Consider the following 23,542-nt stretch of genomic DNA (forward strand, 5'->3'; position numbering starts at 1 on the left):
GCCCCTGGGGGGGCGTTTTTGTTACTAGGGGTCGGCAACATTTGCGCCCTGTAACAAAATCAGCCGAAACCAGCCCTAGCAATCAGTTCGGCCGCACTCCCCCCCCCTTCAAGGGGGCAGGATCCCAGTCTGACCCTGATGTGTGCTGCACTGTGCAGCATGCATACAAAGTTGCAAAAGCTTTCTCTTGTGTCTAGGCATAGTATTTTGTACAGGAAGGGTAACCTTCCTTTACAAAACCTATGCTAGACTCAGACACACACACCCTAGCGCTATAGCGCTAAGGGGGTGCGTGGCGCACGGCAGCTGTAATCAGCACCGATACAAGGGAAAGCGGAGGAGAGAGCCATATCTTTCAAAATATGGCGCTCTCCTGCTCCCTCCCTGTAACTCAAGGCAGCGCAGCCTCGCAAGAGGCTTGCGTGCGTTGCGTGGAGATTTGGTAAATCTCTCCCTTTGTGTGCACGTGATACCGAGGTTCTGTGTAGAACAGAGCAATGGACATCCAGAAGCTTTTGATTTATTAATCCTTTTGCCATTACATCCTGGTCAGAGTTTCTCCAATTCCATTGTGCACGGGCCAGGGCGGACTTTGTGTAAGCACATATCCTGATACATCGCCTGTCATCAGAAATAATCAACCTCATGTAACAGTTGTGCACGAGAGTGCCCCTACACAAAGTTCAAAGATGTAGGTATACAATTTATAATCTTCTGGCATAGTTTAAGAATTCCGGCAATTAATGTGGATCAGAGTTTTAACTTAGAGCGCTGGAGTTACTACCTTGAGTTATTAGATAAATATGTTTTTTGCTCGAGACCTACTACTATGCAGCTTACTTACAGTACGCTGTGTTTCCAATGATGATGGACATTTCTGCATGCATTTAATCTTACTCAGTCTCCTTTGCCCTCCGTTCACAGGGGAAGCCTGGATCCCCCGGTACACCAGGAATGCCAGGAGAGCCAGTAAGTGGACATTGACACACAGCTGTGTACGCTTCTTGAATGTTCTTCTTCCAAAACTGTTAGAGAGCCATGAAGTAGAAACATTATAATGAAATGAACAGCGTATCTGACATTTGTAGATTTTATTGCTAAATTACAAAAAAACACATCTTCAGATTAAAAAAAAACACTTCTAAAATTCGCTCATTCGAAGTTTGATCCTCATTTTAAAATCAAATAGCCTTGCAAGATTGGTAGTAGATAAAGAAAACCAAGCACGTCTAAACGATGAAATTCCCATCCCAACTAATGGAATACTACAAACCATAAAGAATATCGTTTGTTGTGCTATCTACCACCATACTAATTATAATCAAGTGGACCATGTCTTCTGTAATCCTGGTTTGAAGTCTGGTTGAGCTGAAGGGTGGTGAGCGCATGCACACATTTTAATGTGAAGGCATGCTTTGTTGGTCACTTCTAAATCTACCTCATGTAGGCCTCACTTTTCTGATTGACATGGTACTACTGATAAAAAGGTAGGTCAATACATTCTGAAACATCATGTATTTTCTTGAGGTACATATAATTACCTTAAAATGTTGGTATACATTTCTTTTTTTCTCTAGGGTGACAGAGGCCCTGTGGGAGATATTGGATTTCCTGGCCCAGAAGGACAGCAAGGGCCACCAGTAAGTAATGAAGAACAAGAATATCCGGAACACTATCTCATTTATATTTGGTATGAAACTGTAAGGTCTATAGTGTGGGGCATTCTATGAATTGGAGCTCGTGGTGTTCGATGTCAGAATATCAGTATATAAAATGTAGATAGCTACAAAGATTATAGGTGAAATCGACTTCTACAATACATTTAACTATTACGCACGATATTTCTCCTTTGCCACCAGATTGGCTGAGTCCAAGACTTTCTTCACATAAACGGGAACTGTAGAGGTATGACCACCCCACCCGTGCATTGGTGATAGACCAGAGAAGTATAGTTTTTCCTTTAAACCCTCCTACCCAGGCCTTGAAGAAAGGGACTGGCTCGGAGGGTTGAACGCCCCATTCACCTCTGGACCTCACTAATGACCACAGATCAAAATAAACATGTATAGCTTCATGTTTTAATTATCCGTAATAAACTGAGCAGTATTGAGTATCAGTGCCACAAACCAGCAAGCAGCATCACTGGCCCCAGGCATTATTCATCATCAATGGCCACAAGCATCAATAAGCATCTTAGCCTTTATCATTTAGTATCCTTGATTGACCTAGAATTAATCAGCATCAATGGCCTTGGACAGTTATGAACCTCAGTTCTACCACACAGTACTGAACATCCGTGGTCTCACCATTAATTACCATCAATAGCTCCATGAAGTAATGAGCATCAATGGTCCCAGGTAGTAATGGCATGCAATGACCTAAGGCAGCAAGTAGCCTCACAGTGGTCCCTGACAGTACAGAACTTCAATGGTTGCATTGATGGCCACAACCACTAATGAGCTTCACTGGTTCCTCTGCAATAAGAAGCATGAATGACCCCAGGAATTAATTAACATTAGTGGCCACGGTAGGTAATGGCCCTCAGTATCCCAAGTAAATAACCATCATCAATGGTACTAAGCCATGATAAGAGGACATGCATTCCCACAAAGACTTTATTCAAAGAAATAAAAAACACAAGCACTTTGAGGGGTGTCTGCTTCCAACAGATTAAGAAATATTACAATTGTTGAACTGCAGTTTCAATAGGCTCATGTCTTCTTCATTCTTTACTCCATAGGTGTGAATGGGGCGCCTGGGTGCCCTTTTCTGACTTACATTTTCACTTATTTGCATGTTTTATGCTACTTTTTCAGCATTTTTTTTAAACTAGCAAGTTTCTGGATTTCAACTTTTCTGGATGTATGACCTCTCCGACTACATTTTTTTTTTTTTAGTTCCTCATCATAAATATCTTTATTCGATTTGTATAAGCAATCTTAAAAGCACATAATTAAAAAAGAACATATTGATGAAATAGCACTACAACTCAGAATTAAAAATATTTTCACAAATTAGCATGATACACCCCTGTTAAAAACCGAGATAGGAAACAGTAGACTTTAGGTGAGTCTAATAACTGCAGGAATAATAAAGCTGGTCTCACTTGATTAAAATTCAAGGGGACAAAAAGAGGTCGAACATACTTTTGTCTTAAAACTGACCATTTGCGACAAATTAAAACAATGTGTAAAGTGTCTAGTGCTGAAGGCATGCTACATGTACAGAAAGGGTGATCTGATGGCTTATCCCACCGCACCAATGGCTAAGAGAACAGGTTTGAATGGAAATACGTTAGTTGTCTTCTATGCTGGCCCAACATATCCAGAGTTAGATACATTTCCATTTTATTTGTGGACTTCCCCATCATAACGTGCTTGTAGCTTCTTTTATGTTGCGCTGCTGAGAGCCTTGCTTCTCTTGAAGTTAATCTTAAAACCTCTTTAACCTAAGCTGTATCTGTTTTACAGATCATGTCTGGGGCACTGAGCAACTGAGGTTTGCCCAGCCCCCCTAGAGTTGTTTTGACATAGCTTAGCCACGGCATACAGTGGCTTTGATCCATATTCAGTTACAATCTTTCTGTTAAATTCGAACTCACTTTTAAGCCATATTTAGAACCAAAGAGGTATTGGGCATAGTTGAATAAAATCGGAAATAAAATCCGCTCCTATCTCTACATGCACCATTTCCTCTAGGACACTCTGTGGGATTCTTAATAAACTCCTAAATAATTTATTTTCAGCTTTCTGTATTGCGAAGCAGGATTTATATCCCCATATTTCTGCTCCAAACGTCGGAATGCATTCTAAAGATGAAATATGGATTTTATGTGACTATGTCGTAGGAGCGTAGTTAGAAGTCTGTTTTGGTCCTCATATCGTCAGTCCGTCTGTTTTCGAAAGATTTTTCCATTTGGGATCTATATATATATTCAGTTTTTAATGCAGCATAAGTTTCTCAAAACTCATGAATTCAAGATGGCAGTCCACTGAATTTAAAATGGCAGCACAAAACTTCAGATTTTTCAGTTAGTGGTGTTTCCACTGTGCTGTTTTTTACTTGTTCAATAGGCTTTTTCAATACTTCTGTCGAATTTCCTCTCTCTAGCACTCCTCCTGCCTACTCTTTAACTCTTTCAGAGAGCAAAATTCACTCTTCCAGCCACATCTCTCTAAAAAGGGACATTTGATAGATGGAACTCGCAGGTTTTCAGTCTGCGAAGTCAACCAACAAAACTTACACAAAAATTCAATACTGAACAGATCTACACCAAACTACAAAAAGCACTTGTAAGGAATGTGGTAATTAATTAGGGTGGAATTACCCCTATCAATTTAATAAATACACTCTGGTTAGATCAAAACACAGTTCTGAGAGAATCTCTGCACAACCCCTGGTAGCTATGTCACAAGCAGAAAACAATCCCCAGAAAAGTGTGTGTGAAGTACAAGCAGTACCAGCAATTTTAAAGTTAGCACCCTACACAATAAAATTTGCAAACCAATTAAGAAAATACACAACAAGTCAAAGAAAAAAAGACACTAAGAACATTAAAGTACGTTGAGGGGAACTGGAGATATGAATTTTGAATGCAAAAAGTTTCTTTAAAATGTAAAGCATTAATCAATAGGCACTGTATGTGGTTGACTGTTTCGGAAGTCAAAATCCTTGAGAGAGCGAGCCTAGAAGCAATAGCCGGGCAAGGCTTAATGCGGCCAAATCCCTTCACCAAAAGGAACCCCTCCACCAGTTTTCATGGCAGCAAAAAGTCTGAGCAGGATGAACTTAATTTTCTTGGTAACTTGTAGTGTGACCTCACTCGGCAATCATTATTACCTTGTCACTGTCCTTTTGAGGTGGGAAAAGTGACTAAGTCCCAACTTTTTCCAAGTGCTGGAAACAGTGGTGTAGCGAAGGCCCCCGTGGTGCGGGGGGCACCGGGCTCCGGCGGGCCCTTCTGACACTGTCAGGCCCCTGACCTGAGAGCTTCGGACTGGATTCAGAGTGCGGGGGCACCCTGCATGTACTTTATAGGGGGCAGCCCTTCAGGTTTTGTGACACCACAGGCTGGAAATATTCCTCCTAGTCATTCTTTCACCCCTTAGCACCATAGGGCAGACTTCTAGGCACCAGTGTTGTCTCCAGCTAGCTCTTCTGCAGGGCTCAGCCAAATGCATCATATGCACAAGCCAAGGACCAGCAAAATTCTACTACCCGATCCTAACTATTTTCTCACAGTTCCTCCATCTCCTTTTGCAGCATTTCAGTTTGCCTTTCTGTAAAACCACCCAGGAGACCCTGTTTCAAGATGGCTGCACCCAGCTGCCATCAGCTGCTTAGCCGCTGACGCATTTAAATGAGCTCTCACCCAACTAACATAGTCAAAAGGGTTCGCTCCCCCACCATGACCGGAACCTGGCTGTCTGGAATGGTCCTCACAATGAGTAGGAAAAGTTGTTCCTGACACCTCCAAATCAAAATAGGTAGTGTTAAAGCTAACCTTTGTTCTACCAACTGTTCCTGCCAACTCCCAGATATCTAATCCCTGTTGTATGATAAGTGGCAGAACTGGTGTTATATGTGAGGGTGGTAGTTAGAAATTCACTAAAAAAGCATTACAGATTAAAAACAAAAAGCCACTGAAATTTGCCAGTTTTACATAATTGACATTAGTATAACTTACACCGCCGTAGATTTCAGATGTCATCTGGGATGTAATATGTGAGGTCTTAAGGGGGCATCACAGCGGTACAAGTTATACTTACGTCTATTAAGTATACATGATGAACCTCAGTTTTTTGTTTTATTTTTTAAATGGTATTGCTTTTTAAGTGAATTTCTTTTTTGATTTCAAGATCATTTTTATTAAGGTTTTATGCAAACAGAAGAATACAGATAGGGTATTTTTAAAGAGGAAACAAATACTTTGTGGGGCAACAGGGATACATTTGATTACATTAGCATATCACTTGATGAAGGAGTGTCATGTAAATGCAGAAGTTGAGTATAGCCGTTTATGTGTGAGGTAATAAAGCTAGCTCTCCTGATGCTTATTTGATGCTTATGTGGAAGAGAGTGAATAGACATGTATTGGAGGGTTGAAATAGTAAAGGTGAGATTGAGTACCCCGGCTAATATCATGGGATAGGTCTAAAGAAAGAGAGAGATAGGATAAAAGAATATGATAGAGGAGAGTAATACAGAGACTGAGATGTGGGTGGAAGATGTGACTAGGTAGGAAACAAATCGGGTGTGAATTTCTAATGGATTTTCAGTGAATTTCTAATGTTTTTAACATAGTTTAAATTCTCAGTATCTTCCTCAAGTATAAATCCTCTTTAACATTTGTTTTTTACAGTGAAATTGTATGGTTTATATTTTTTTCATGCAAACTAATGTCATTTGAATTGAGCAAATTTAGAATGTTGGTGGTGTTGGAGAGTGTTCCATATAAAGGAACACCTCTCCACCCAAAACTTGTGAAGTAGCCAGTGTTTTCCCTGATTGCATGATTTATACATCACTCTCAGCCTAAAAGAGCATTGTTTTGAGAATATGAATATATATATATATACACACACACACACACACACACACACAGACACACACGAGATAATTGTTATATGAGTTAAATTAGTTCATTGAAATCAAATGTATATATATCAGCAGTGTGAACAAGAGACACGTTTTTTACTCTTTGAATTGATTGTACGTGGAATCTATGCAACCAGGGCCGGCTCTAGGGCGGTGCGATCGGTGTCACCTCACCGGGCGTTGACTTGGGGTGGGGGCGCCCTGTTGGCAAATATATTATGGCTTGAAAACCACCTGCTGCCCCGTTCCTTGCCTCCAGCAATTTTCAGAAATCAATAAGCATGTCAAGATAACTCTAGTGATAAATGTTCTTCCTGGAGAGAGGCAGAGTTCTGTCTAGTGGAAGTTTGACTCTTCATAAGGTAAATTCGAGGGTTAATATGCCTGCTGCTAAGAACGTGTGCCATGCAAATCACAAAGGGCATATAATGTGAATGGGTCAATGGGTTACTGTTTTTGTTAGAGACATCTTTTTGTTATTTGCAGTTTATAAGTTAAAACCCTAATATAGAACAGCGAGCTAATAACTGTCATCAAAGAGCTGCATGCAAACTGCAAGGTACATATTAGACCTACATGTTTTTTGCTCGGTCTTTCCTTTACCTAATCTTGCAAAAAGGGTTCATTTGGGTAGAAATGAATTATTATTATTAAAGAGAACTCCTAACAATTAGTGTTATGTTTTAGATTCTTAATTCATACATTTCCAGACCAAGGACTCTTAACCTATACTGCCTACCAGTATGGATGTTATGTGACTCCTACATCTTGTAATCTTCTGTCTTATGTAACACTTCTTGTACACTGATTTACACGTGTGATCGTCTCTGTTAAATGTGTGTATGATGTAAAGTGCTCTGACAACTCACACTGGTATGAGTGATGCACTAAAACTAAATGAATCTGAGAGACTGGTTATGGAGACTTGGGGGGCACTGTTAAATGGTGGTAGTGACGGAATCAGAGGCAACGGTGATTGTGAGAAGTTGGCCTGGTATATGCTGTCCACTAATTATAGTGGGCACCCTGTACCAGTCCAAACAACCCCTTATTGATGATAGGTTAAAGAAAACCTTGCTATCCTAGTGGTAGCTATGGAGAGCAGCCTTCAGGCTAAGTCTTGAAGGAATGTAAAGCAGCTTGTTTTACCAGTCTATAATCTCTTGAATGGCTAAATGAAAGACAACCATACCAGGTATATATATAAAATATATGTATTTATTTCTAAACACACCCTCCTAGTCTCTGTATGAGGTTAGAGGTCAAAACACATAAGTTACACTTCAAATATTACAGTTAAATAGCACAAATACACGTCAGGCCCTAGGTGCGAGCCAAAACATATACTAAAATAGTGGTATAAGAACCACGAATTAACTAGACACAAGGCCTAGAGCCTGTAGAATCGCTGGGACCCCAAGGAACCACCCAAGGTAGTGACACAGGGGACCCATGGGGTCCGTGTGCAGTGTGAGCACACAGCCGTGAGCTCCCGTTAGCTTCTATGGGGAAAGTTACGGTTAGCTTTGTAAAGATTAGTGACACTTAGAAATGAGTCAGGACCAAACCCTTTGGGACTTAGGAAGTTCTAGGGTCAACACCCATGGGAGCACCGGAGTACTCGTGTTACCTCACCCAGGGAAGCCAGGTGCATAGGTGTCAAATGGTGTCGGGTCGCGTCGTCGATTTCAATGGGAGCTGGAGAAGAAGTGCTGCTGCCGGGAAGATGCGAAGAGATCCAAGCCTGGATCGAAGTCGAGAAGAACCTGAAAGCAGAGGGGACAGAGTCTGGGTCACTAGCCAGTGACCAGGAGGATGATAGGCGAATGCCCACCGAAGTCGGGTGATTTCAGGTGAAGAAGGTGAAGCTTGACTCTTCAGCCACGAGGACCAAGAGGCGTCGAGGATGACCAGGAGCTGGATTCCCACGAAGGATGTTGAGTGCTGCAGCATCGGTGCCCGGATTGGACACAACAAGCATTGGCAACCGCAACCCACGCAGAAAGGCGAAAGATGCTTCAGTGCAGACCAGCAGGATCTGAGGGACTCACCACTTGGTACGGAGTCAGGGCGAGTCTGGAGCAACCAGGGAAGCTCAAGGAAAATCAAATTTGCCTTCACAGGGACCCACCAGTCGACGGACCAGGGATCACGAAGGAGCCTCAAGAGGAAACACAAAATGGCGGCCCACGGGTCACTCAGGGGTGACTAGGCCAACAATCTTTGGTGGATTCTCTGCTCGAGGTAGGGGCTACAAGTAACCCCAAGCATGACTTCAAGAGATGTCGAGAAGTCAATGCACTTGCAAAAGTGTACGATGACCAGGAGTTCCGGTTCCACGCTACTCATGATGGCTGCTGGTCTCAGCTTTGCTGGGGACTCGGGTCGGCCTCTGAGATGTCTGGCAATCATCTTCCTGGGCTGCAAACACTTTGGAGTCCGGCTGGAGTTTCGGAGATGCAGGCTGGCAAAATGCTTTGTTGGTGCCTGCCAAGCAGGGAAGTCACTCCTTGACCCCAAGGGAGATTTCTTCAGTCATCTAGTCTTTAGTAGAGTGTTTAAGTTCCAGGATTCAGCTTCAGAGTTTCGTCCAGGGATATCTAAAGTTCTGGTTACAGAGGTTCCTTACTTATACCTAAGGATGGGGTTGGACTAACTCTGGGGACCCACCTATGAAAGGGTTTGGAAAGAGGGGTGGCTACACCCATTTTCTTTGTCCAGTTTCACGCCAGAGCAGGAGCTAGAAGCCCCTGAACCAGTTTGAGCTGGACTATGCACAGGGACTCCAAATGAGCCCCCAGTGCAGGACTTCAAAACACTCTGAGAGTGCTTCCACTCAGCCCCAATATACATAAGCCTGCCTGGGAGGTGGTTACACCTCCCTGTGACAGGAAACCTATTGTCCAGGCCTTCCTTGCCAGAGTTTCGGTCAGCAGCAGGAGGCCAGACCCGTGTCTGTGGCTGCAGCATCTATTTTGTGATGCCAGGGCTCTGTTAAGTTTCTACCGGGTATACCAGTACTGCCATGTCTCTCCCTCTAGAAAGGTGGGATAATATTCTCACATCAGGAATTGATGTGGGGGTATGATTCCAAAGTGTTTGACACCAAACACGACATGTTTCCGTGCAGCCAGTCCAAAGTTAGCATTAACCATTTTCGATATAATGCACTTAAGAGTATATGGTCAGGCTGCACCACTGACAACCCCGGAGAAGAGATTCCGAAGTCTGTAGAGGGGCTCAGCTCATGCCTGGGCACCCTCTCACATATAACCAAGCACCCTGCCTTCAGGCTTGATAAGACCTGCCATAGGGGTGACTGATAGGTTACTATGTGCAGTGATAGGTGAGGTATAGCAAACCTATACCTCAGTAAGGGGTGCATGCACCACCTTACCCAGGCTGCAGTAGCAGACCTGTGGTGTCATTTTGAAGGGCTTTCCAGGGGTGGCACAATACATGCTTCAGCCCCTGGTAGGTCTCTGGGGTACCTATGCCCTAAGTACATAGTATACCATATACCAGGGACTCACAAGGGTACCCCAGAATACAATCTGGAGTGTACCTAAAGTACATGCAATCAATTTAGAGAGGAAGCAGCTAGGCTGGTGCCCTGAATAGCAGGGTCCCAGCCAGACTAAAGTTGAAAAACAGTGAAACACCAGCAAAAAGTGGGGGTACCCATGTGAAGCAGATCCTACTCTCCTACAGTGGTCGTTGGGGGCGTCAATGAACATTGTCGCACAGGGCGCCACCAGTGCTAAAGCTGGCCATGTATGCAAGGGCAGGCTGTGATTTGGCCAGATAGGCTGTTCCTTGTATTTAGCCTTTGCACAGAAGTAATAAACGTGTGAATTGAAATTCTTTTATGTACTTGTACCCGATAATGTTTTAATTGAACACATTTACTTTTACTCGCCTGGCTTACTCAAGCTTTTACATTTTCGTGTGCGAGAGCGCGCGCTTGTGCTTTCAAGTTCCATCTCTTTGCTTCAGATATAAATAATTGAATTTATTTCGCGCGTTTATACCACAGAGACAGAAAGAGAAAAGCCTCGGATACATTTGGCCTCTGTAAAAACGTCTGTTTATTTCTTCCAAGGCTCAGCCACTCTGCTTCACTGCCGTATTTGTTTTGGGAGCATGGTGTTGCACCACACTGTGAACTGCATGCCCCCTGAAGCATGGAGCTGAGTTATCCAGGCGTCCCTAAGAGGGGTCCTGTAATTGCTCCCCGCATTAATCCACCGCTTCTGAGTGAAAGCCGACTGTGGGCTGAGGCCTCGCCAGTGACTCATCCTTGCTTGGAGCTGCAAAACAACTTGCTTGAGTGTTTCTAAGAAAGGCGTGAATCGGTGTGCTTGGTTTCAGTGCAGCCTGCCCTGCGGACGTATTGCTATTGCTGTGCACTGGTACAAACAAGCATTGGATTGACAGGTCTTTGCACTCTGGCCGTATCTCATTAGCACTTTTAGCGCCACATTCAGTTCTCTGCTTGTCCGTATGACAGCTGTTACAGGGATGTGTAACAAGAAAGGTCTCTGCTGTACGGTGTTTTTTCAGTACAACATTGGGATAATTTCTGTCTTATCTCGTTTAGATAAGCACTAGAGGAAAAACCAGAACTTAGTTCTGTAGATTTACACCTACCTTTGAAGTAAGTTCTGGCTTTTTTTTAAATTAAAAAAAGAATTCATACATCTGTCTGCATTTCTAGGATACTGAAGTGAACTCAAATGCGTAACCATTTACATTTATGAAAATAAAACAGGTGTGCACTTCTGCATACAGAAATATGATACAAAACTGCATTTCCTCATGTAAACTTTTCATTAGTTTGGCCATACACATTTCTCACACATCACAAGTGTAACTGCATTTACGCCTGTATTTAAAAGGCATGAAATTACAGATTGTTTTGGGAGAAACTATCAGTTGTTGAATCCCCACAAGCTTGCAAGTTGCAGGTGATTTTACGAACAACCTCCGGTTCACTTACCAAGAAACGCCACAAACCTGCACCTGTAAGCATATTCCACCATACTGGCAGATTCTCTTATTGAGAAAATGCTAATTACGAGGCCAAATCCCACCTTTCTTAATGCTGAGCCTCGGGATAATAATTTGATTCTTGTATGCCTGTGCACTCTTTCAGAATGAGTGTGTGTATAGTTGTGTGTATGGGCACTCTTACTGCACATAGCTAGCTCTCATCAAAGGATTGCTGTGTAATAGGAGGGTGCAGTTTCCAATCAAGGGCAAGTATAATTTGTTTAGAAATAGGATTCTTCTCCTTGTTGACATTCATGTCAGCTACATTTTTGTAGTTGTTAATGCTGAACAAGATGTTCATGGGCTTTTTCATCAAGTGGAAGAGTGAAGGTGTTCGTCAAATCTGTTTCTGAAATGAGCGTGTGATCTTTGGTGCACAGCAAAAGAAGGCCTGTCTAATGGAAATTTCCTGCTTGCATTTCTTTGGTCAGGTCTAGTTTTGCTAGTAGAGTGGTGTGCTGGAAGTAATAGCTAGGGGTGGGCAGAACTCGCAGAGTTTCACTCCGTGTAATTCTGCGGAGTTACATGAACACTCTGCGAGATTCTGTGGAGTTTCACGAACGAGCAGAAATCAGCATGTTGCACTGCTCACGCTGATTTTTAGCGGCAGGAGCTTGTTCCATGCTGACAAATCAGTGCAGACGGCACAACATGGCGCACCAGAGTGCGCTACTTTTCGAGTTGGTTTTGCTTCCGCTCGAGTAGATTTTCTACTTGAGCAGCAGCTTTCTCACCGCAAATGGTCGTGGTCTCCTGCTTTGGGAACATCCCGCCGGGTGCCCTCCTAGCAACCAAAAATAGCGCTAGGGGAGGCCAATTCTTGCTTGTGCTTGTCAACGTACCGTTGGTGAGCAAAAGCCTTGCACATAGTGCAGCCGCTATTGAAGGTGATTGAGGTTTGCAAGAAGACCCCATACAATTTAAGAACATGTGGATGATTCATACTTTTTTAGTACCTTGACGAGCCTAGCTGCGCATCAACCTAAACCCAGAATTGCAGATATTTAACATCAGCTTTCTATTACTTTTTTAATACAGAGTGGACGTAAAGTCTACTGGTGGGATTTGCAATGCAATGCAAATTGTGATTTGTGGTGAATTTTAACCCAAAGTAACTCAAAACTGCACAATGGGCTGTCTTGCATTACTTTCTGTCAAGGGTCATTCCATGGGTTGTGCATGGGTGTTCCCATGCAACCACTCATCGGTTTTGACACAAATCCCTCTCTACAAAGAACTGTAAACAGGGATTTGCACCAAAATCCTGGACCTCCCTGGAGCAAGCATACCGAGGAGAACATTTTTCATTCCGCCTATTCTTCCTCTTTGCCTGTGTGCTGCATTTTGCAGCACACATACAAATAGGAAAATGCCTTAAAGCATAGTTTTTGTACAAGAATGGACCCCTTACTACACAAAAACTATGCTGACCACAGCGCATACATGCTTGTACTATGGAACAAGGGTGCCTCCATTGGCACCTGGCTGTCTAAAGTGCGGTAGCACAGAGAGAGAGCACAAGTGCACCACTTCCTAGAAATGGCACAGTTTTGCTCCTGCCCGTGCACCCAATGCATTGCAGCAACTTTACTTGCTACACTGTGTTGCGTGAACTCTTTTTAAATCTGTCCCACTGTTCTTTTCATGGTGGGTGTGATGTGAATATCAAAGATGCTTCTGAGCGGGGTGTTACATGGTGTTGCTCTTTGTGTAACCGGGTCAGGGTCTTATCAGCTATTCAGAAGTCATGATGCATGATCCACGTGCTCAGTTTGAAGAGATGTGCAATCTAGAGTGAGACTGTCTGTACTTTCTTAGCAATGTTGATTATGAAGGAGACGCAGGTCTCAATGCAGATTCAATGTAATTGTCCTGTTGACAATTTGGAGGATAAATTATAAATGTCATGGCAGTGACTCATTTGCTTTCCTATACTCAAGTTTGTTTATGTTGTTGCTGACCAAGACAAACATTGTTTCTATGGGTTTTGGCATAAAGTAAGCCTTCAATGTCCAGATTTGGATGGCTGAGAGACAATTCCTCCGGAGAAGGTTGCTGCCGGATGAAACCTTCAAGGAGAGTTGTGTGTTATTTGTGTACTAAAGAGTCCTAATGTACTTGCCAACAGGAGCAGACTGACAATTGAGTCAGTTGAATAAATTCTGGAAGAGCCGACTGCATTAACAATTTTGGGTTCTTCCTCTGCTGGCTCAGGGCTATTATCCTCTCTACATATTCTTATATATTGATGTCGCTAAAGGTAAATGAATGTTCCTAAACCTCAACATAACAGGACATCTGATGTGCTGCTGCAACAACTTTTTCCCTGTCTCTTTGTAAAGAAATGCATATTCCTTACATCCACCTCTTGAAACCTCATGTATGCAGTGTGGAGGTCAGCTTAGGCGATATCCAGCCAGACCCATTTGAGGTACATTGAATCCGATCATCTTAAGGCTCCTTTGTCTGCTGCTGCTTCCTAGCTATAAGTATAAGATTGAAGATGAGTGTGCAGCTTGTCATCTTCTTTTGAACAAGCTGTTGTCTGCTCAACAGTTAAAAAGAGATCCATTTGAGAATGGTGACATTCAAGTCACTACATGGAAGCAGAATGATCAGCAAATTTAGATGCTTGACTATTACGAGTATAGCAGAGAAGTTGAGAAGGATGAGGAGTCGGGCACTGCCATTATCAAAGATGAGAACAGAATTATCCGCCACCTGGATGGTCTTTATCTATTTGCTTCACTGTTATCTGAATCCTGACTGGTAGTGCAGAAGAAAGACATTGGTCTTGATATCTTTATGAAGCTATTTTGAGACTACATACTCAATGATCTTGCTGAGGGAAGGTAGGTAGGTGACTGGGTAGTAGTTACAACTGTTCCTGGGACTGATATTGGCTTTCCACAATAGAGGAATGATATGTGCATTTTTAAGGATGTCAGGGAAGATGCTTGTTTGATGCAGATATTGACAGTGCATACTTGAGGCATTTGTTCATCACCAGGGATTGGATTGCACTATTTAGTGTTTATTTTCAGCACACAGAGCAGAGTGTTTGAGAGCCACAAGACTTTTCTTAAGTTGTGGCCTTCACCCTTCTGGTGACATGGAGAGGGGTGGTGACATGGAGAGGGGGGGGGGCATATATCTTGTCCAGCCCTGGGGAAGGGACAGATAATGGGGGGGACTGAGTAGAGGACAAACCTTAGAGTGTTGCTCTCAATGTTTGTCATAAGTGAGAGTTGTTTTATTATATCGTTTGTATCCAGGAGTCCGCGAGCAGTGCTTTTCCTGTGGCTTTTGTGATTGTATCTACCAGAACATTAAAATCCCCAAGGAAAATATTGTTGGGGTAGTTGATTCAGTCTTGGGTGGTGAAAACAGTAATTGTGTGATCCGCACACACCGAGTCTGAATGAAAAATTTAGTTCTTGGGTGAGGCTCTGTCCCTAGCAGGGCGGACAAGGGGGAAGTGGATATGAAATAACCAAGCTGTAGTTCGGATGCTGTTCCCATTGTTTCTCTGATTCTTATGTCCAATATGCAAGTAGACCTTGTAAAGAGTCGCCAAGGAAAGCCAAACAGTTGTTTTGTACTTATTATTTGGTGTGTAACGGGTGCAGTTGGTATTTTTTAGGGGTGGGTGGAGCTTCTTTGGAATCTTACAGAGATTTTATTTAACGCTGCGGAATTCCAAGGAGTAAAATGCTGTGAGTTCCACCCAACCCTACAGATTACCCACTTGAGTTCCTTACAATATTTACTTGCAAAAATGAATTAGAATTAATGTACACTACCCCTTGATTGATAACCCTACTCCAAGAATGAGCTCCGTAACTTGTTCCTCTGCTCTTTGGAGATGGGTCTGTGCTATCTTCAAATACCATAAACAAAATGATCGAATCCATTGTACCACACTTTCAGAACACCAATTCAGATAATCACAGTTGCTTTCACAAACTAGATCTAAGAAGATCTCAATGGGAAATAGACCTAAAAAAACCTCATAACAAGCATATTTTCCTGGCAGCCATCCCCATTCGATTTTCGCTACATTTACTTTGCTATAGATGGGAACTCGAGAGCACGACTTAACAGACTCTGCCGCTGGCGGAACTCCACGGAGCGCGGCAGTGATTTTCTGGCACTTCGCAGAGTTACAAACTCCACCCAGGCTTACTCACATTACCATGGACAGGCCAAAGCATCTGAGCACATGATAGATAAGCATAGTAACAGAACAAAAAAAGGTAGGAGACCAGTTTCACATGCAGTCAAACAATCAGGAAAGTGGTGCATGTCTGTTTACCATGAACTGAGCACACTTCCAATTCCCAAACTGGCCAACCAATATATTTTGCCCTGGAACTTGTTGTTAATAGACAGGCGGGAGGAAGGCCAGACCCAGGTCATAGTCAACTCTCATTCCAGGATTGGCATCTGTGTTGAGAATAGTAAACTGTAAGACCAGTTAATGCTAAAGGTTTACCTTGAGTTTCCACCTATCGTGAAGAATATGTAACGAAAATAGAATGAGGATGCCTGCCAGGAAATTAAGCTTGCTGTGCGATTTTTTTTAAGGTCAATTTCCTATTTATATCTTGTTAGACCTAGTTTGTGAAAGCAACTGTGATTATTTGAATTGGTGTTGTGAAAGTGTGGTACAATGGATTCGTTTCTTTGTTTATGGCATTTGAAGATAGCACCGACCCATCTCCAAAGAGCGGAAGAACAAGATACAGAGCTCATTCTTGGAGTAGTCGCATAGAGCAGTGGTGGAGGTGTATGAATTTTTCGAGTATGAACAGACTTTTTCCCAGTGTCACAAAGGAGCCTACTGACTACCCTTGTGTGAAGTACCACTTTGATGTGAACCCCAGATCTTATGTTGACATTACTTGTGTATATTGGTCCGTGTATGTACAATGGATGTGTCTGGTGGGAGTCTGAGTGATAGGACCAGTGGGATCCAAGCTGGACGGCTTCGCTTTAGCATGGCACAAAATGGAGGGTGGATGCAGCTTTGCCAGACAATGCAAGGGTAGTTGCTGCATTCCTGTGGCTGAAGTGAAGGAGGATAGAAACAGAGCTAGCTTTAGAAACACAGTGAGATCCTTGTTGGCAGAGTGCTGATGATTAGTTCTTCTTGAGCACTGCCAGTTAGTAGATAGGTCAGAGTTGGGACTGCAGTTTCTGTTGTTCCAGGTTAACAAATTTCTAGTCCGGGCTTGTCCTAGAAACTGCTTAGGGAAGGCTAATGACTGCCAAGTGCAGATATCTCACACTTCATTGTACTTTTGTTTTGGATACTCCTATTTGGAGCCTGCATCATTACTACCTGCTGTGAGAGCCATCACCTTGCTCAAAACCTGTGCCTGAGATGTAACCAGAAAAAGACATTTGATAGAGAACCCAAATTAGTTCCCAAACCTTAAACAGTGGATCCACATCTCATCTCTGGAAATGAGTGTCCAATTATGATACACACAGCCCCACTTCATTGGATTTCCATGTTTTATTCACCAAGGAAGAAAGTACTCTGCACAGTACTTAGGGAACTGCTGCGTGAACAGGGCTAGTATCTGCGTGGCTGCCATGTGAGTGGGCATCATCTAAAGTTGACACTTTCTGTTGGAGGAGCTGGCATTCGGCATAGAAACCTGCCTATCTGCTGAAAGAGGACCCTGCAGGAGAAGAGACTGTCCACTTAGAGGAGATGCCAGTGTGCACTAAGTGTGAGAAACACACACTGGAAGCTGACTGCCTAAAGACTGCGCATCCATGAGTGACCCACATTGTAAATGGATCGCTCGGTCTTCCATGTGCAAACTGCACTAAAGATGTTTTAGTACCAAGAATCACGATGTTGCCCGGCATCCTGCCATGTGCCTGAGAGAGTGGTCCTGCTGCCATTAGAACAAAAACGTTTTCTCATTGCTATCAATGTAGAAGCACTAATTACGCCTGAGACCTCAATTTCTAAAGACACATACCCACGGATGACCTGGACCAGAGGCTGCATCTGATGTATCCAAGCACCTGTCTGCGCACATACTGGGATGCTTCTACTGCTGAAGAGGAGTGCCATGGGAGCCTGCTTCACTGATTCCACCTAGCAGCTTGTGATGATTGTGAGGTTCTCACAGTTACAGAGTCACCACTGTAGGAGCAGAAACACTGGCTGCATTTATCCGCACCACCAGAACGGCATCTACAGCAAGCAAGTAAGTAAGATAATCCTGTATCTGAGCACCTTATTGAACTGTGTAGTATATATTTCATTTTGCTGTGAGATTATAGTACTCCGTTTTCATTAAAATATTGGCACAGGGATTGGCAATACATTATTTTGTCTTTTACTTGACTGTTGAGTTCTGAATTCCTGTCCCCCACACTTCCACCCTGAGAAGCTTTTGACGGCTCACCTTCACTACCAGAGGGTGAAGTGGTAGTGGCCAGGTCACAGAAAGAGGGAGGGTATTTTGCAATGTGACATAATATTTACAAAATCTTGTCACTATTTTTCCGTCTGTCCTTGTTTTTGTTTCATATTTTGTGTGATTTTGTATGTGTTCTCATGTCTCTTGTTTGTCTCTTTAATCTCCTTCCTTTTCTTTGTTATTCTGTTTGTCTTTTCTTTCAGTCTCACTCACTCTTTTCATTTACCCTTCCCTCTTTTCTTTCTCCCAACCTTCAACATACTTTCTTTCTCACTTTCTTTTCTTTCTTTCTATCTTTCTTTCTATCTTTGTTTCCTTATTTCTTTGTTTCTTTCGTACTGAAGGGTTGAGGTGATTCAGGAGCCTAACTTCCGTTGTGCCTCGAGCTATTTCAGGGAGTAATGGGGAACTGATGAACAATGTGACTGGGTAACAAGAGACAGTATGTCATTGTCAGTGAAATGGCTCTCCCTCCCTCGCAGCTCCACTTTTAAGTGAGACCTTCCCCCAAGCCCCTGCACTCTCGAGTGTTGGTGTTTGAGGCCCTCCTCCACCCGCAGGTTTCACCTGCACCTCATCCCTGGTGGTCCAGTGGACCTCTGTCTCCATTCTTTTGCTCCGCTTTGTCTCTCCTTTTCACTCGTTGTTCCCCTCACTTCTATCTCCCCCCTTCACTCTCCTTCTGGGTCTTTCCTCCATTTTCTGTCGTTTTCCCCTCATTTCAAGCTCCCACTTCACTCTCCTTCTGTGTCTTTCCTCCGTTTTTCACTCGCTTTTTACCCTCATCTCAATCTCCCCCTTTCACCCTCCTTTATCCTCTGTCTTTCCTCCACTCTTTCTTGCACTTTTTTTGTCGTTTTCCCCTCATTTCAAGCTCCCCTTCACTCTCCTTCTGTCTTTCCTCCGTTTTTCACACGTTTTTTACCCCAATCTCAATCTCCCCCTTTCACTCTCCGGTGTCCTCTGTGTCTTTCCTCCACTCTTTCCTGCACTTTTGCTGCCTTATTTGCATTTTTCTCTCTCTTTTTGCCTTTTTCCTTTTGCCTTTTTCAGCCCATTTTTCCCCGTTGCTGCTGCCCCCGCGGCACCTCCCCGCCAGCACAACCAGTGCGACCGGCCCAATCCTGCTCCCCTCCCGCCTCTCAGCTGTCCAGCCCTCCCGACCCCTACTTAATGGCGGCCGCTGCGGGGACAGGCGAGCAAGACCACTGACTCATTGTCAGTGAAATTGCTCTCCTTCCCTCGCAGCTCCACTATTAAGTGAGGCCTTCCCCCAAGCCCCTGCACTCTCGAGTGTTGGTATTTGAAGCCCTCCTCCACCCGCAGGTTTCACCTGCGCCTCATTCCTGGTGGTCCAGTGGACCTCTGGCTCCATTCTCTTGCTCCGCTTTTTCTCTCCTTTTCACTCGTTTTTTCCCTCACTTTTATCTCCCCTTCACTCTCCTTCTAGTTCTTTCCTCCATTTTCTGTCATTTTCCCCTCATTTCAAGCTCCCCCTTCACTCTCCTTCTGTGTCTTTCCTCCATTTTTCACTCGCTTTTAACCCTCATCTCAATCTCCCCCTTTCACCCTCCTGTGTCCTCTGTCTTTCCTCCACTCTTTCTTGCACTTTTTCTGTCGTTTTCCCCTCATTTCAAGCTCCCCCCTTCACTCTCCTTCTGTCTTTCCTCCGTTTTTCACTCGCTTTTTACCCTCATCTCAATCTCCCCCTTTCACTCTCCTGTGTCCTCTGTGACTTTCCTCCACTCTTTCTTGCACTTTTGCTGCCTTATTTGCATTTTTCTCTCTCTTTTTGCCTTCTTCCTTTTGCCTTTTTCAGCTCGTTTTTCCCCGCTGCTGCTGCCCCCGCTGCACCTCCCCCCAGCAGAACCAGTGCGACCGGCCCAATCCTACTCCCCTCCCCGCCTCCCAGCTGTCCAGCCCTCCCCGACCCCTACTTAATGGCGGACGCTGCGGGGACAGGCGAGCAAGACCACTGACTCATTGTCAGTGAAATTGCTCTCCCTCCCTCGCAGCTCCACTATTAAGTGAGGCCTTCCCCCAAGCCCCTGCACTCTCGAGTGTTGGTGTTTGAGGCCCTCCTCCACCCGCAGGTTTCACCTGCGCCTCATCCCTGGTGGTCCAGTGGACCTCTGGCTCCATTCTCTTGCTCCGCTTTTTCTCTCCTTTTCACTCGTTTTTCCCTCACTTCTATCTCCCCCCTTCACTCTCCTTCTGGGTTTTTCCTCCATTTTCTGTCATTTTCCTCTCATTTCAAGCTCCCCCTTCACTCTCCTTCTGTGTCTTTCCTCCGTTTTTCACTCGCTATTTACCCTCATCTCAATCTCCCCCTTTCACTCTCCTGTGTCCTCTGTGTCTTTCCTCCACTCTTTCTTGCACTTTTGCTGCCTTATTTGCACTTTTCTCTCTCTTTTTGCCTTTTTCCTTTTGCCTTTTTCAGCCGGTTTTTCCCCGCCGCTGCTGTCCCCGCGGCCCCTCCCCCCCAGCACGACCAGTGAGACCGGCCCAATCCATCTCCCCTCCCCACCTCCCAGCTGTCCAGCCTTCCTACTTAATGGCGGCTGCTGCGCGGCCGCTGAGCGGCCTCACCGCCTGAATGCCAAAGGCAAGTTTGTCTGCGCCCGTCCACGACCCGACTGCGACCAGCACCAGGAACCCGGGATCTCTGCACCGCCAACGCTACGACCCAGCGGCACTCCACACTCTCAACCCAGGCCGCAACAACAACTGCAAGCTAGCATCACCAGCCGACACCCACGGACCCTTCAGCTGTCATCGCTGCCGGCACACCTGCAGCACCGCCAAGACTACTGACCCAGTGCAATCCGCCCGCAAGAACACAACCGAACCAAAGACCCTGCAATGCATCCTCCTCAACGTCCGATCCCTCCACAAACATGCCACTGAAATCTGAGACCTCCTCGACAGCACTACCCCGAACGTAACATTCTTTACTGAAACCTGGACCAACATCACCTCGGGACCGGACATCGCCATTGCCATTCCCAAAGGATACAAGATCTCCAGGAAGGACCGTCCCACCCGCCCGGGTCCACAAATCCACCCTCCGCCTGAGCACACTCCCCGATGAGTCCACAGACCTGATGGAACACCTTCACTACAAGATACTGGCCAGCCCTACCTCCACGCTCCGAGGAACCCTCATCTACCAAACCCCTGGACCCTGCGGACTTTTCACCAACTCCATCACGGACATCATCTCGCTGCATGCCATCGTGTCCACCAACTACACCCTGCTGGGAGACCTCAACTTCCACCTTTACAACCAACTGGACCCCAGCACGACATCCCTCCTGGACAACCTCCACAATATTGGACTCTGCCAGATCGTGACTAAACCCACGCACTCAGCAGGACACACCCTCGACTCCCTCTTCACAACAGGAAACTCCATCACCTTCAGCCACACTCCGAAAACTCCCATGGACTGACCATCGATGCGTCCACTTCACCTTCAGAACACCCCCCATCCACAGACACCAGAACCTGCTCCCATGAAGAAACTGGACCAGAATCACCGACGACCAGCTAACCTCATCTCTCAGCAACTCTACCCCAACCATCACGGAAAACGACACCACCAACACCGCAGCCCGAACCATGCACAGATGAATCTCCGACAGCGCCAACACCATAGCCCCCCTCAAGAAAAACAACAACACCCACGCCAAGAAAGCTTGATGGTTCACCACCGAACTTCGAGAGTCCAGACGCACTTGCCGGCGCCTCGAAAAGGCCTGGAGGAACACCAAATCCACAGAAGCCCACAACAACTTCAGAGCCACCACCAATGCCCACCACCAACTCATCAGAAAAACGAGGAAAAAAGCGATTGAAGACAGAATCTCCACTCATGCACACAACAGCAAAGAACTCTTCAACATCATCAAGGAGTTCGCCCAACCCACCAGTGAGTCCACGGACATCCCTCCCTCACAAGACCTCTGCGACAAACTCACCACCTTTTTGCACCACAAAATCAAGAGCATCTACGACAACTTCGACGAAGACAACCAACACACTGAACCCTCACCAACCACCCCCGACACCCTGAAGCCAGCGATCGACAACTGGACAGCCCTCACCACCAAAGACACACTGAAGACGATGAAGTCAATCCACTCCGGGGCCCCCACGGACCCTGCCCCCTGGATTTCCAACAGAGCCGCCGACACCATAGCACCCATGCTCTGCCACACCATCAACCGCTCCCTGGCAGCCGCCTCGTTCCCTGATGACTGGAAACACGCTGAGATCAACCCCCTTCTGAAGAAACCCTCGGCAGACCCCACTGACCTCAAAAACTACAGATCCATCTCCCTGCTCACGTTCCCAGCGAAAGTCATTGAGAAAGCCATCAATAGCCAACTCGCCACATTCATCGAAGAGCACAACATCCTCGACTCCTCCCAATCCGGCTTCAGAAAAAAACACAGTATAGAAACCGCCCTCTTTGCCGCAACAGACGACATTCGTATCTTACTGGACAAAGGAGAAATAGCAGCCATCATCCTCCTCGACTTCTCAGCGGCGTTCGACACAGTCTCTCACCGCACCCTAATACGCAGACTCCACGATGCAGGAATCCAAGACAAGACCCTTGACTGGATCCGCTCCTTCCTCTTTGGCAGAACGCAGCGGGTCACACTCCCCATTTTCTCTCGGACCCTACACCTACCACCTGCGGAGTCCCCCAGGGGTCCTCCCTCAGCCCTACGCTCTTCAACGTCTACATGGCTCCGCTCGACCCCATCATCAGAACCTACGGACTCAACATTGTGTCATACGCAAACGACACCCAACTCATCCTCTCCCTATCCAACGAACCCAACACCGCCAGGCACAAATTTTGAGAAGGCATCGAAGTCGTCGCCAAATGGATGAAAAACAGCTGCCTCCAACTAAACACCAACAAAACGGAAGTACTCATCATGGGCCCAAACCCAGAAGCCTGGAATGACACCTGGTGGCCCCCCACCTTCGGAAGCCCACCCACCCCCACGGACCACGCACGCAACCTGGGAATCATCCTGGACTCAGAGCTCAAAATCGACCGCCAGATCAACTCCGTCTCATCCTCCTGCTTCCAGATGCTCCGCCTCCTACGTAAAACCTTCAAATGGATCTCCCTCGAACACAGAAAGACCGTCACTCACGTCCTGGTCACCAACAGTTTCGACTACAGCAACGCACTCTATGCCGGAATAATCAAAATCCTCACCCGCAAGCTACAGAACATCCAAAACGCCGCCGCAAGACTGGTCCTCAACCTGCCAAGACACTGCCACATCTCCCAGCACCTGCGCATACTCCACTGGCTCCCCATCGAAGCTAGAGTCACCTTCAAGATGCTAACCCATGCTCACAAGGCCCTCCACGACACCGGACCAGCATACCTGAACAGCCGACTCAAATTCCACGCGCCC

General features: G+C 45.4%; 1 protein-coding gene across 2 annotated transcripts in view; it reads left to right on the forward strand.

The window, feature by feature from the left end:
* COL19A1 (collagen type XIX alpha 1 chain) overlaps positions 1-23,542 on the forward strand; it is a 2,198,704-nt gene that overhangs the window by 1,969,358 nt on the left and 205,804 nt on the right. For both annotated transcript variants that reach the window (XM_085610910.1, XM_085610909.1), the window contains exons 45-46: positions 925-969; positions 1,578-1,640. In XM_085610910.1, the coding sequence (XP_085467036.1) occupies positions 925-969; positions 1,578-1,640 (108 nt within the window). The remainder of the gene's footprint in view (positions 1-924; positions 970-1,577; positions 1,641-23,542) is intronic.

The sequence above is a fragment of the Triturus cristatus genome, chromosome 6 (assembly GCF_964204655.1).
Source record: "Triturus cristatus chromosome 6, aTriCri1.1, whole genome shotgun sequence".
Classification (NCBI taxonomy): Eukaryota; Metazoa; Chordata; class Amphibia; order Caudata; family Salamandridae; genus Triturus; species Triturus cristatus.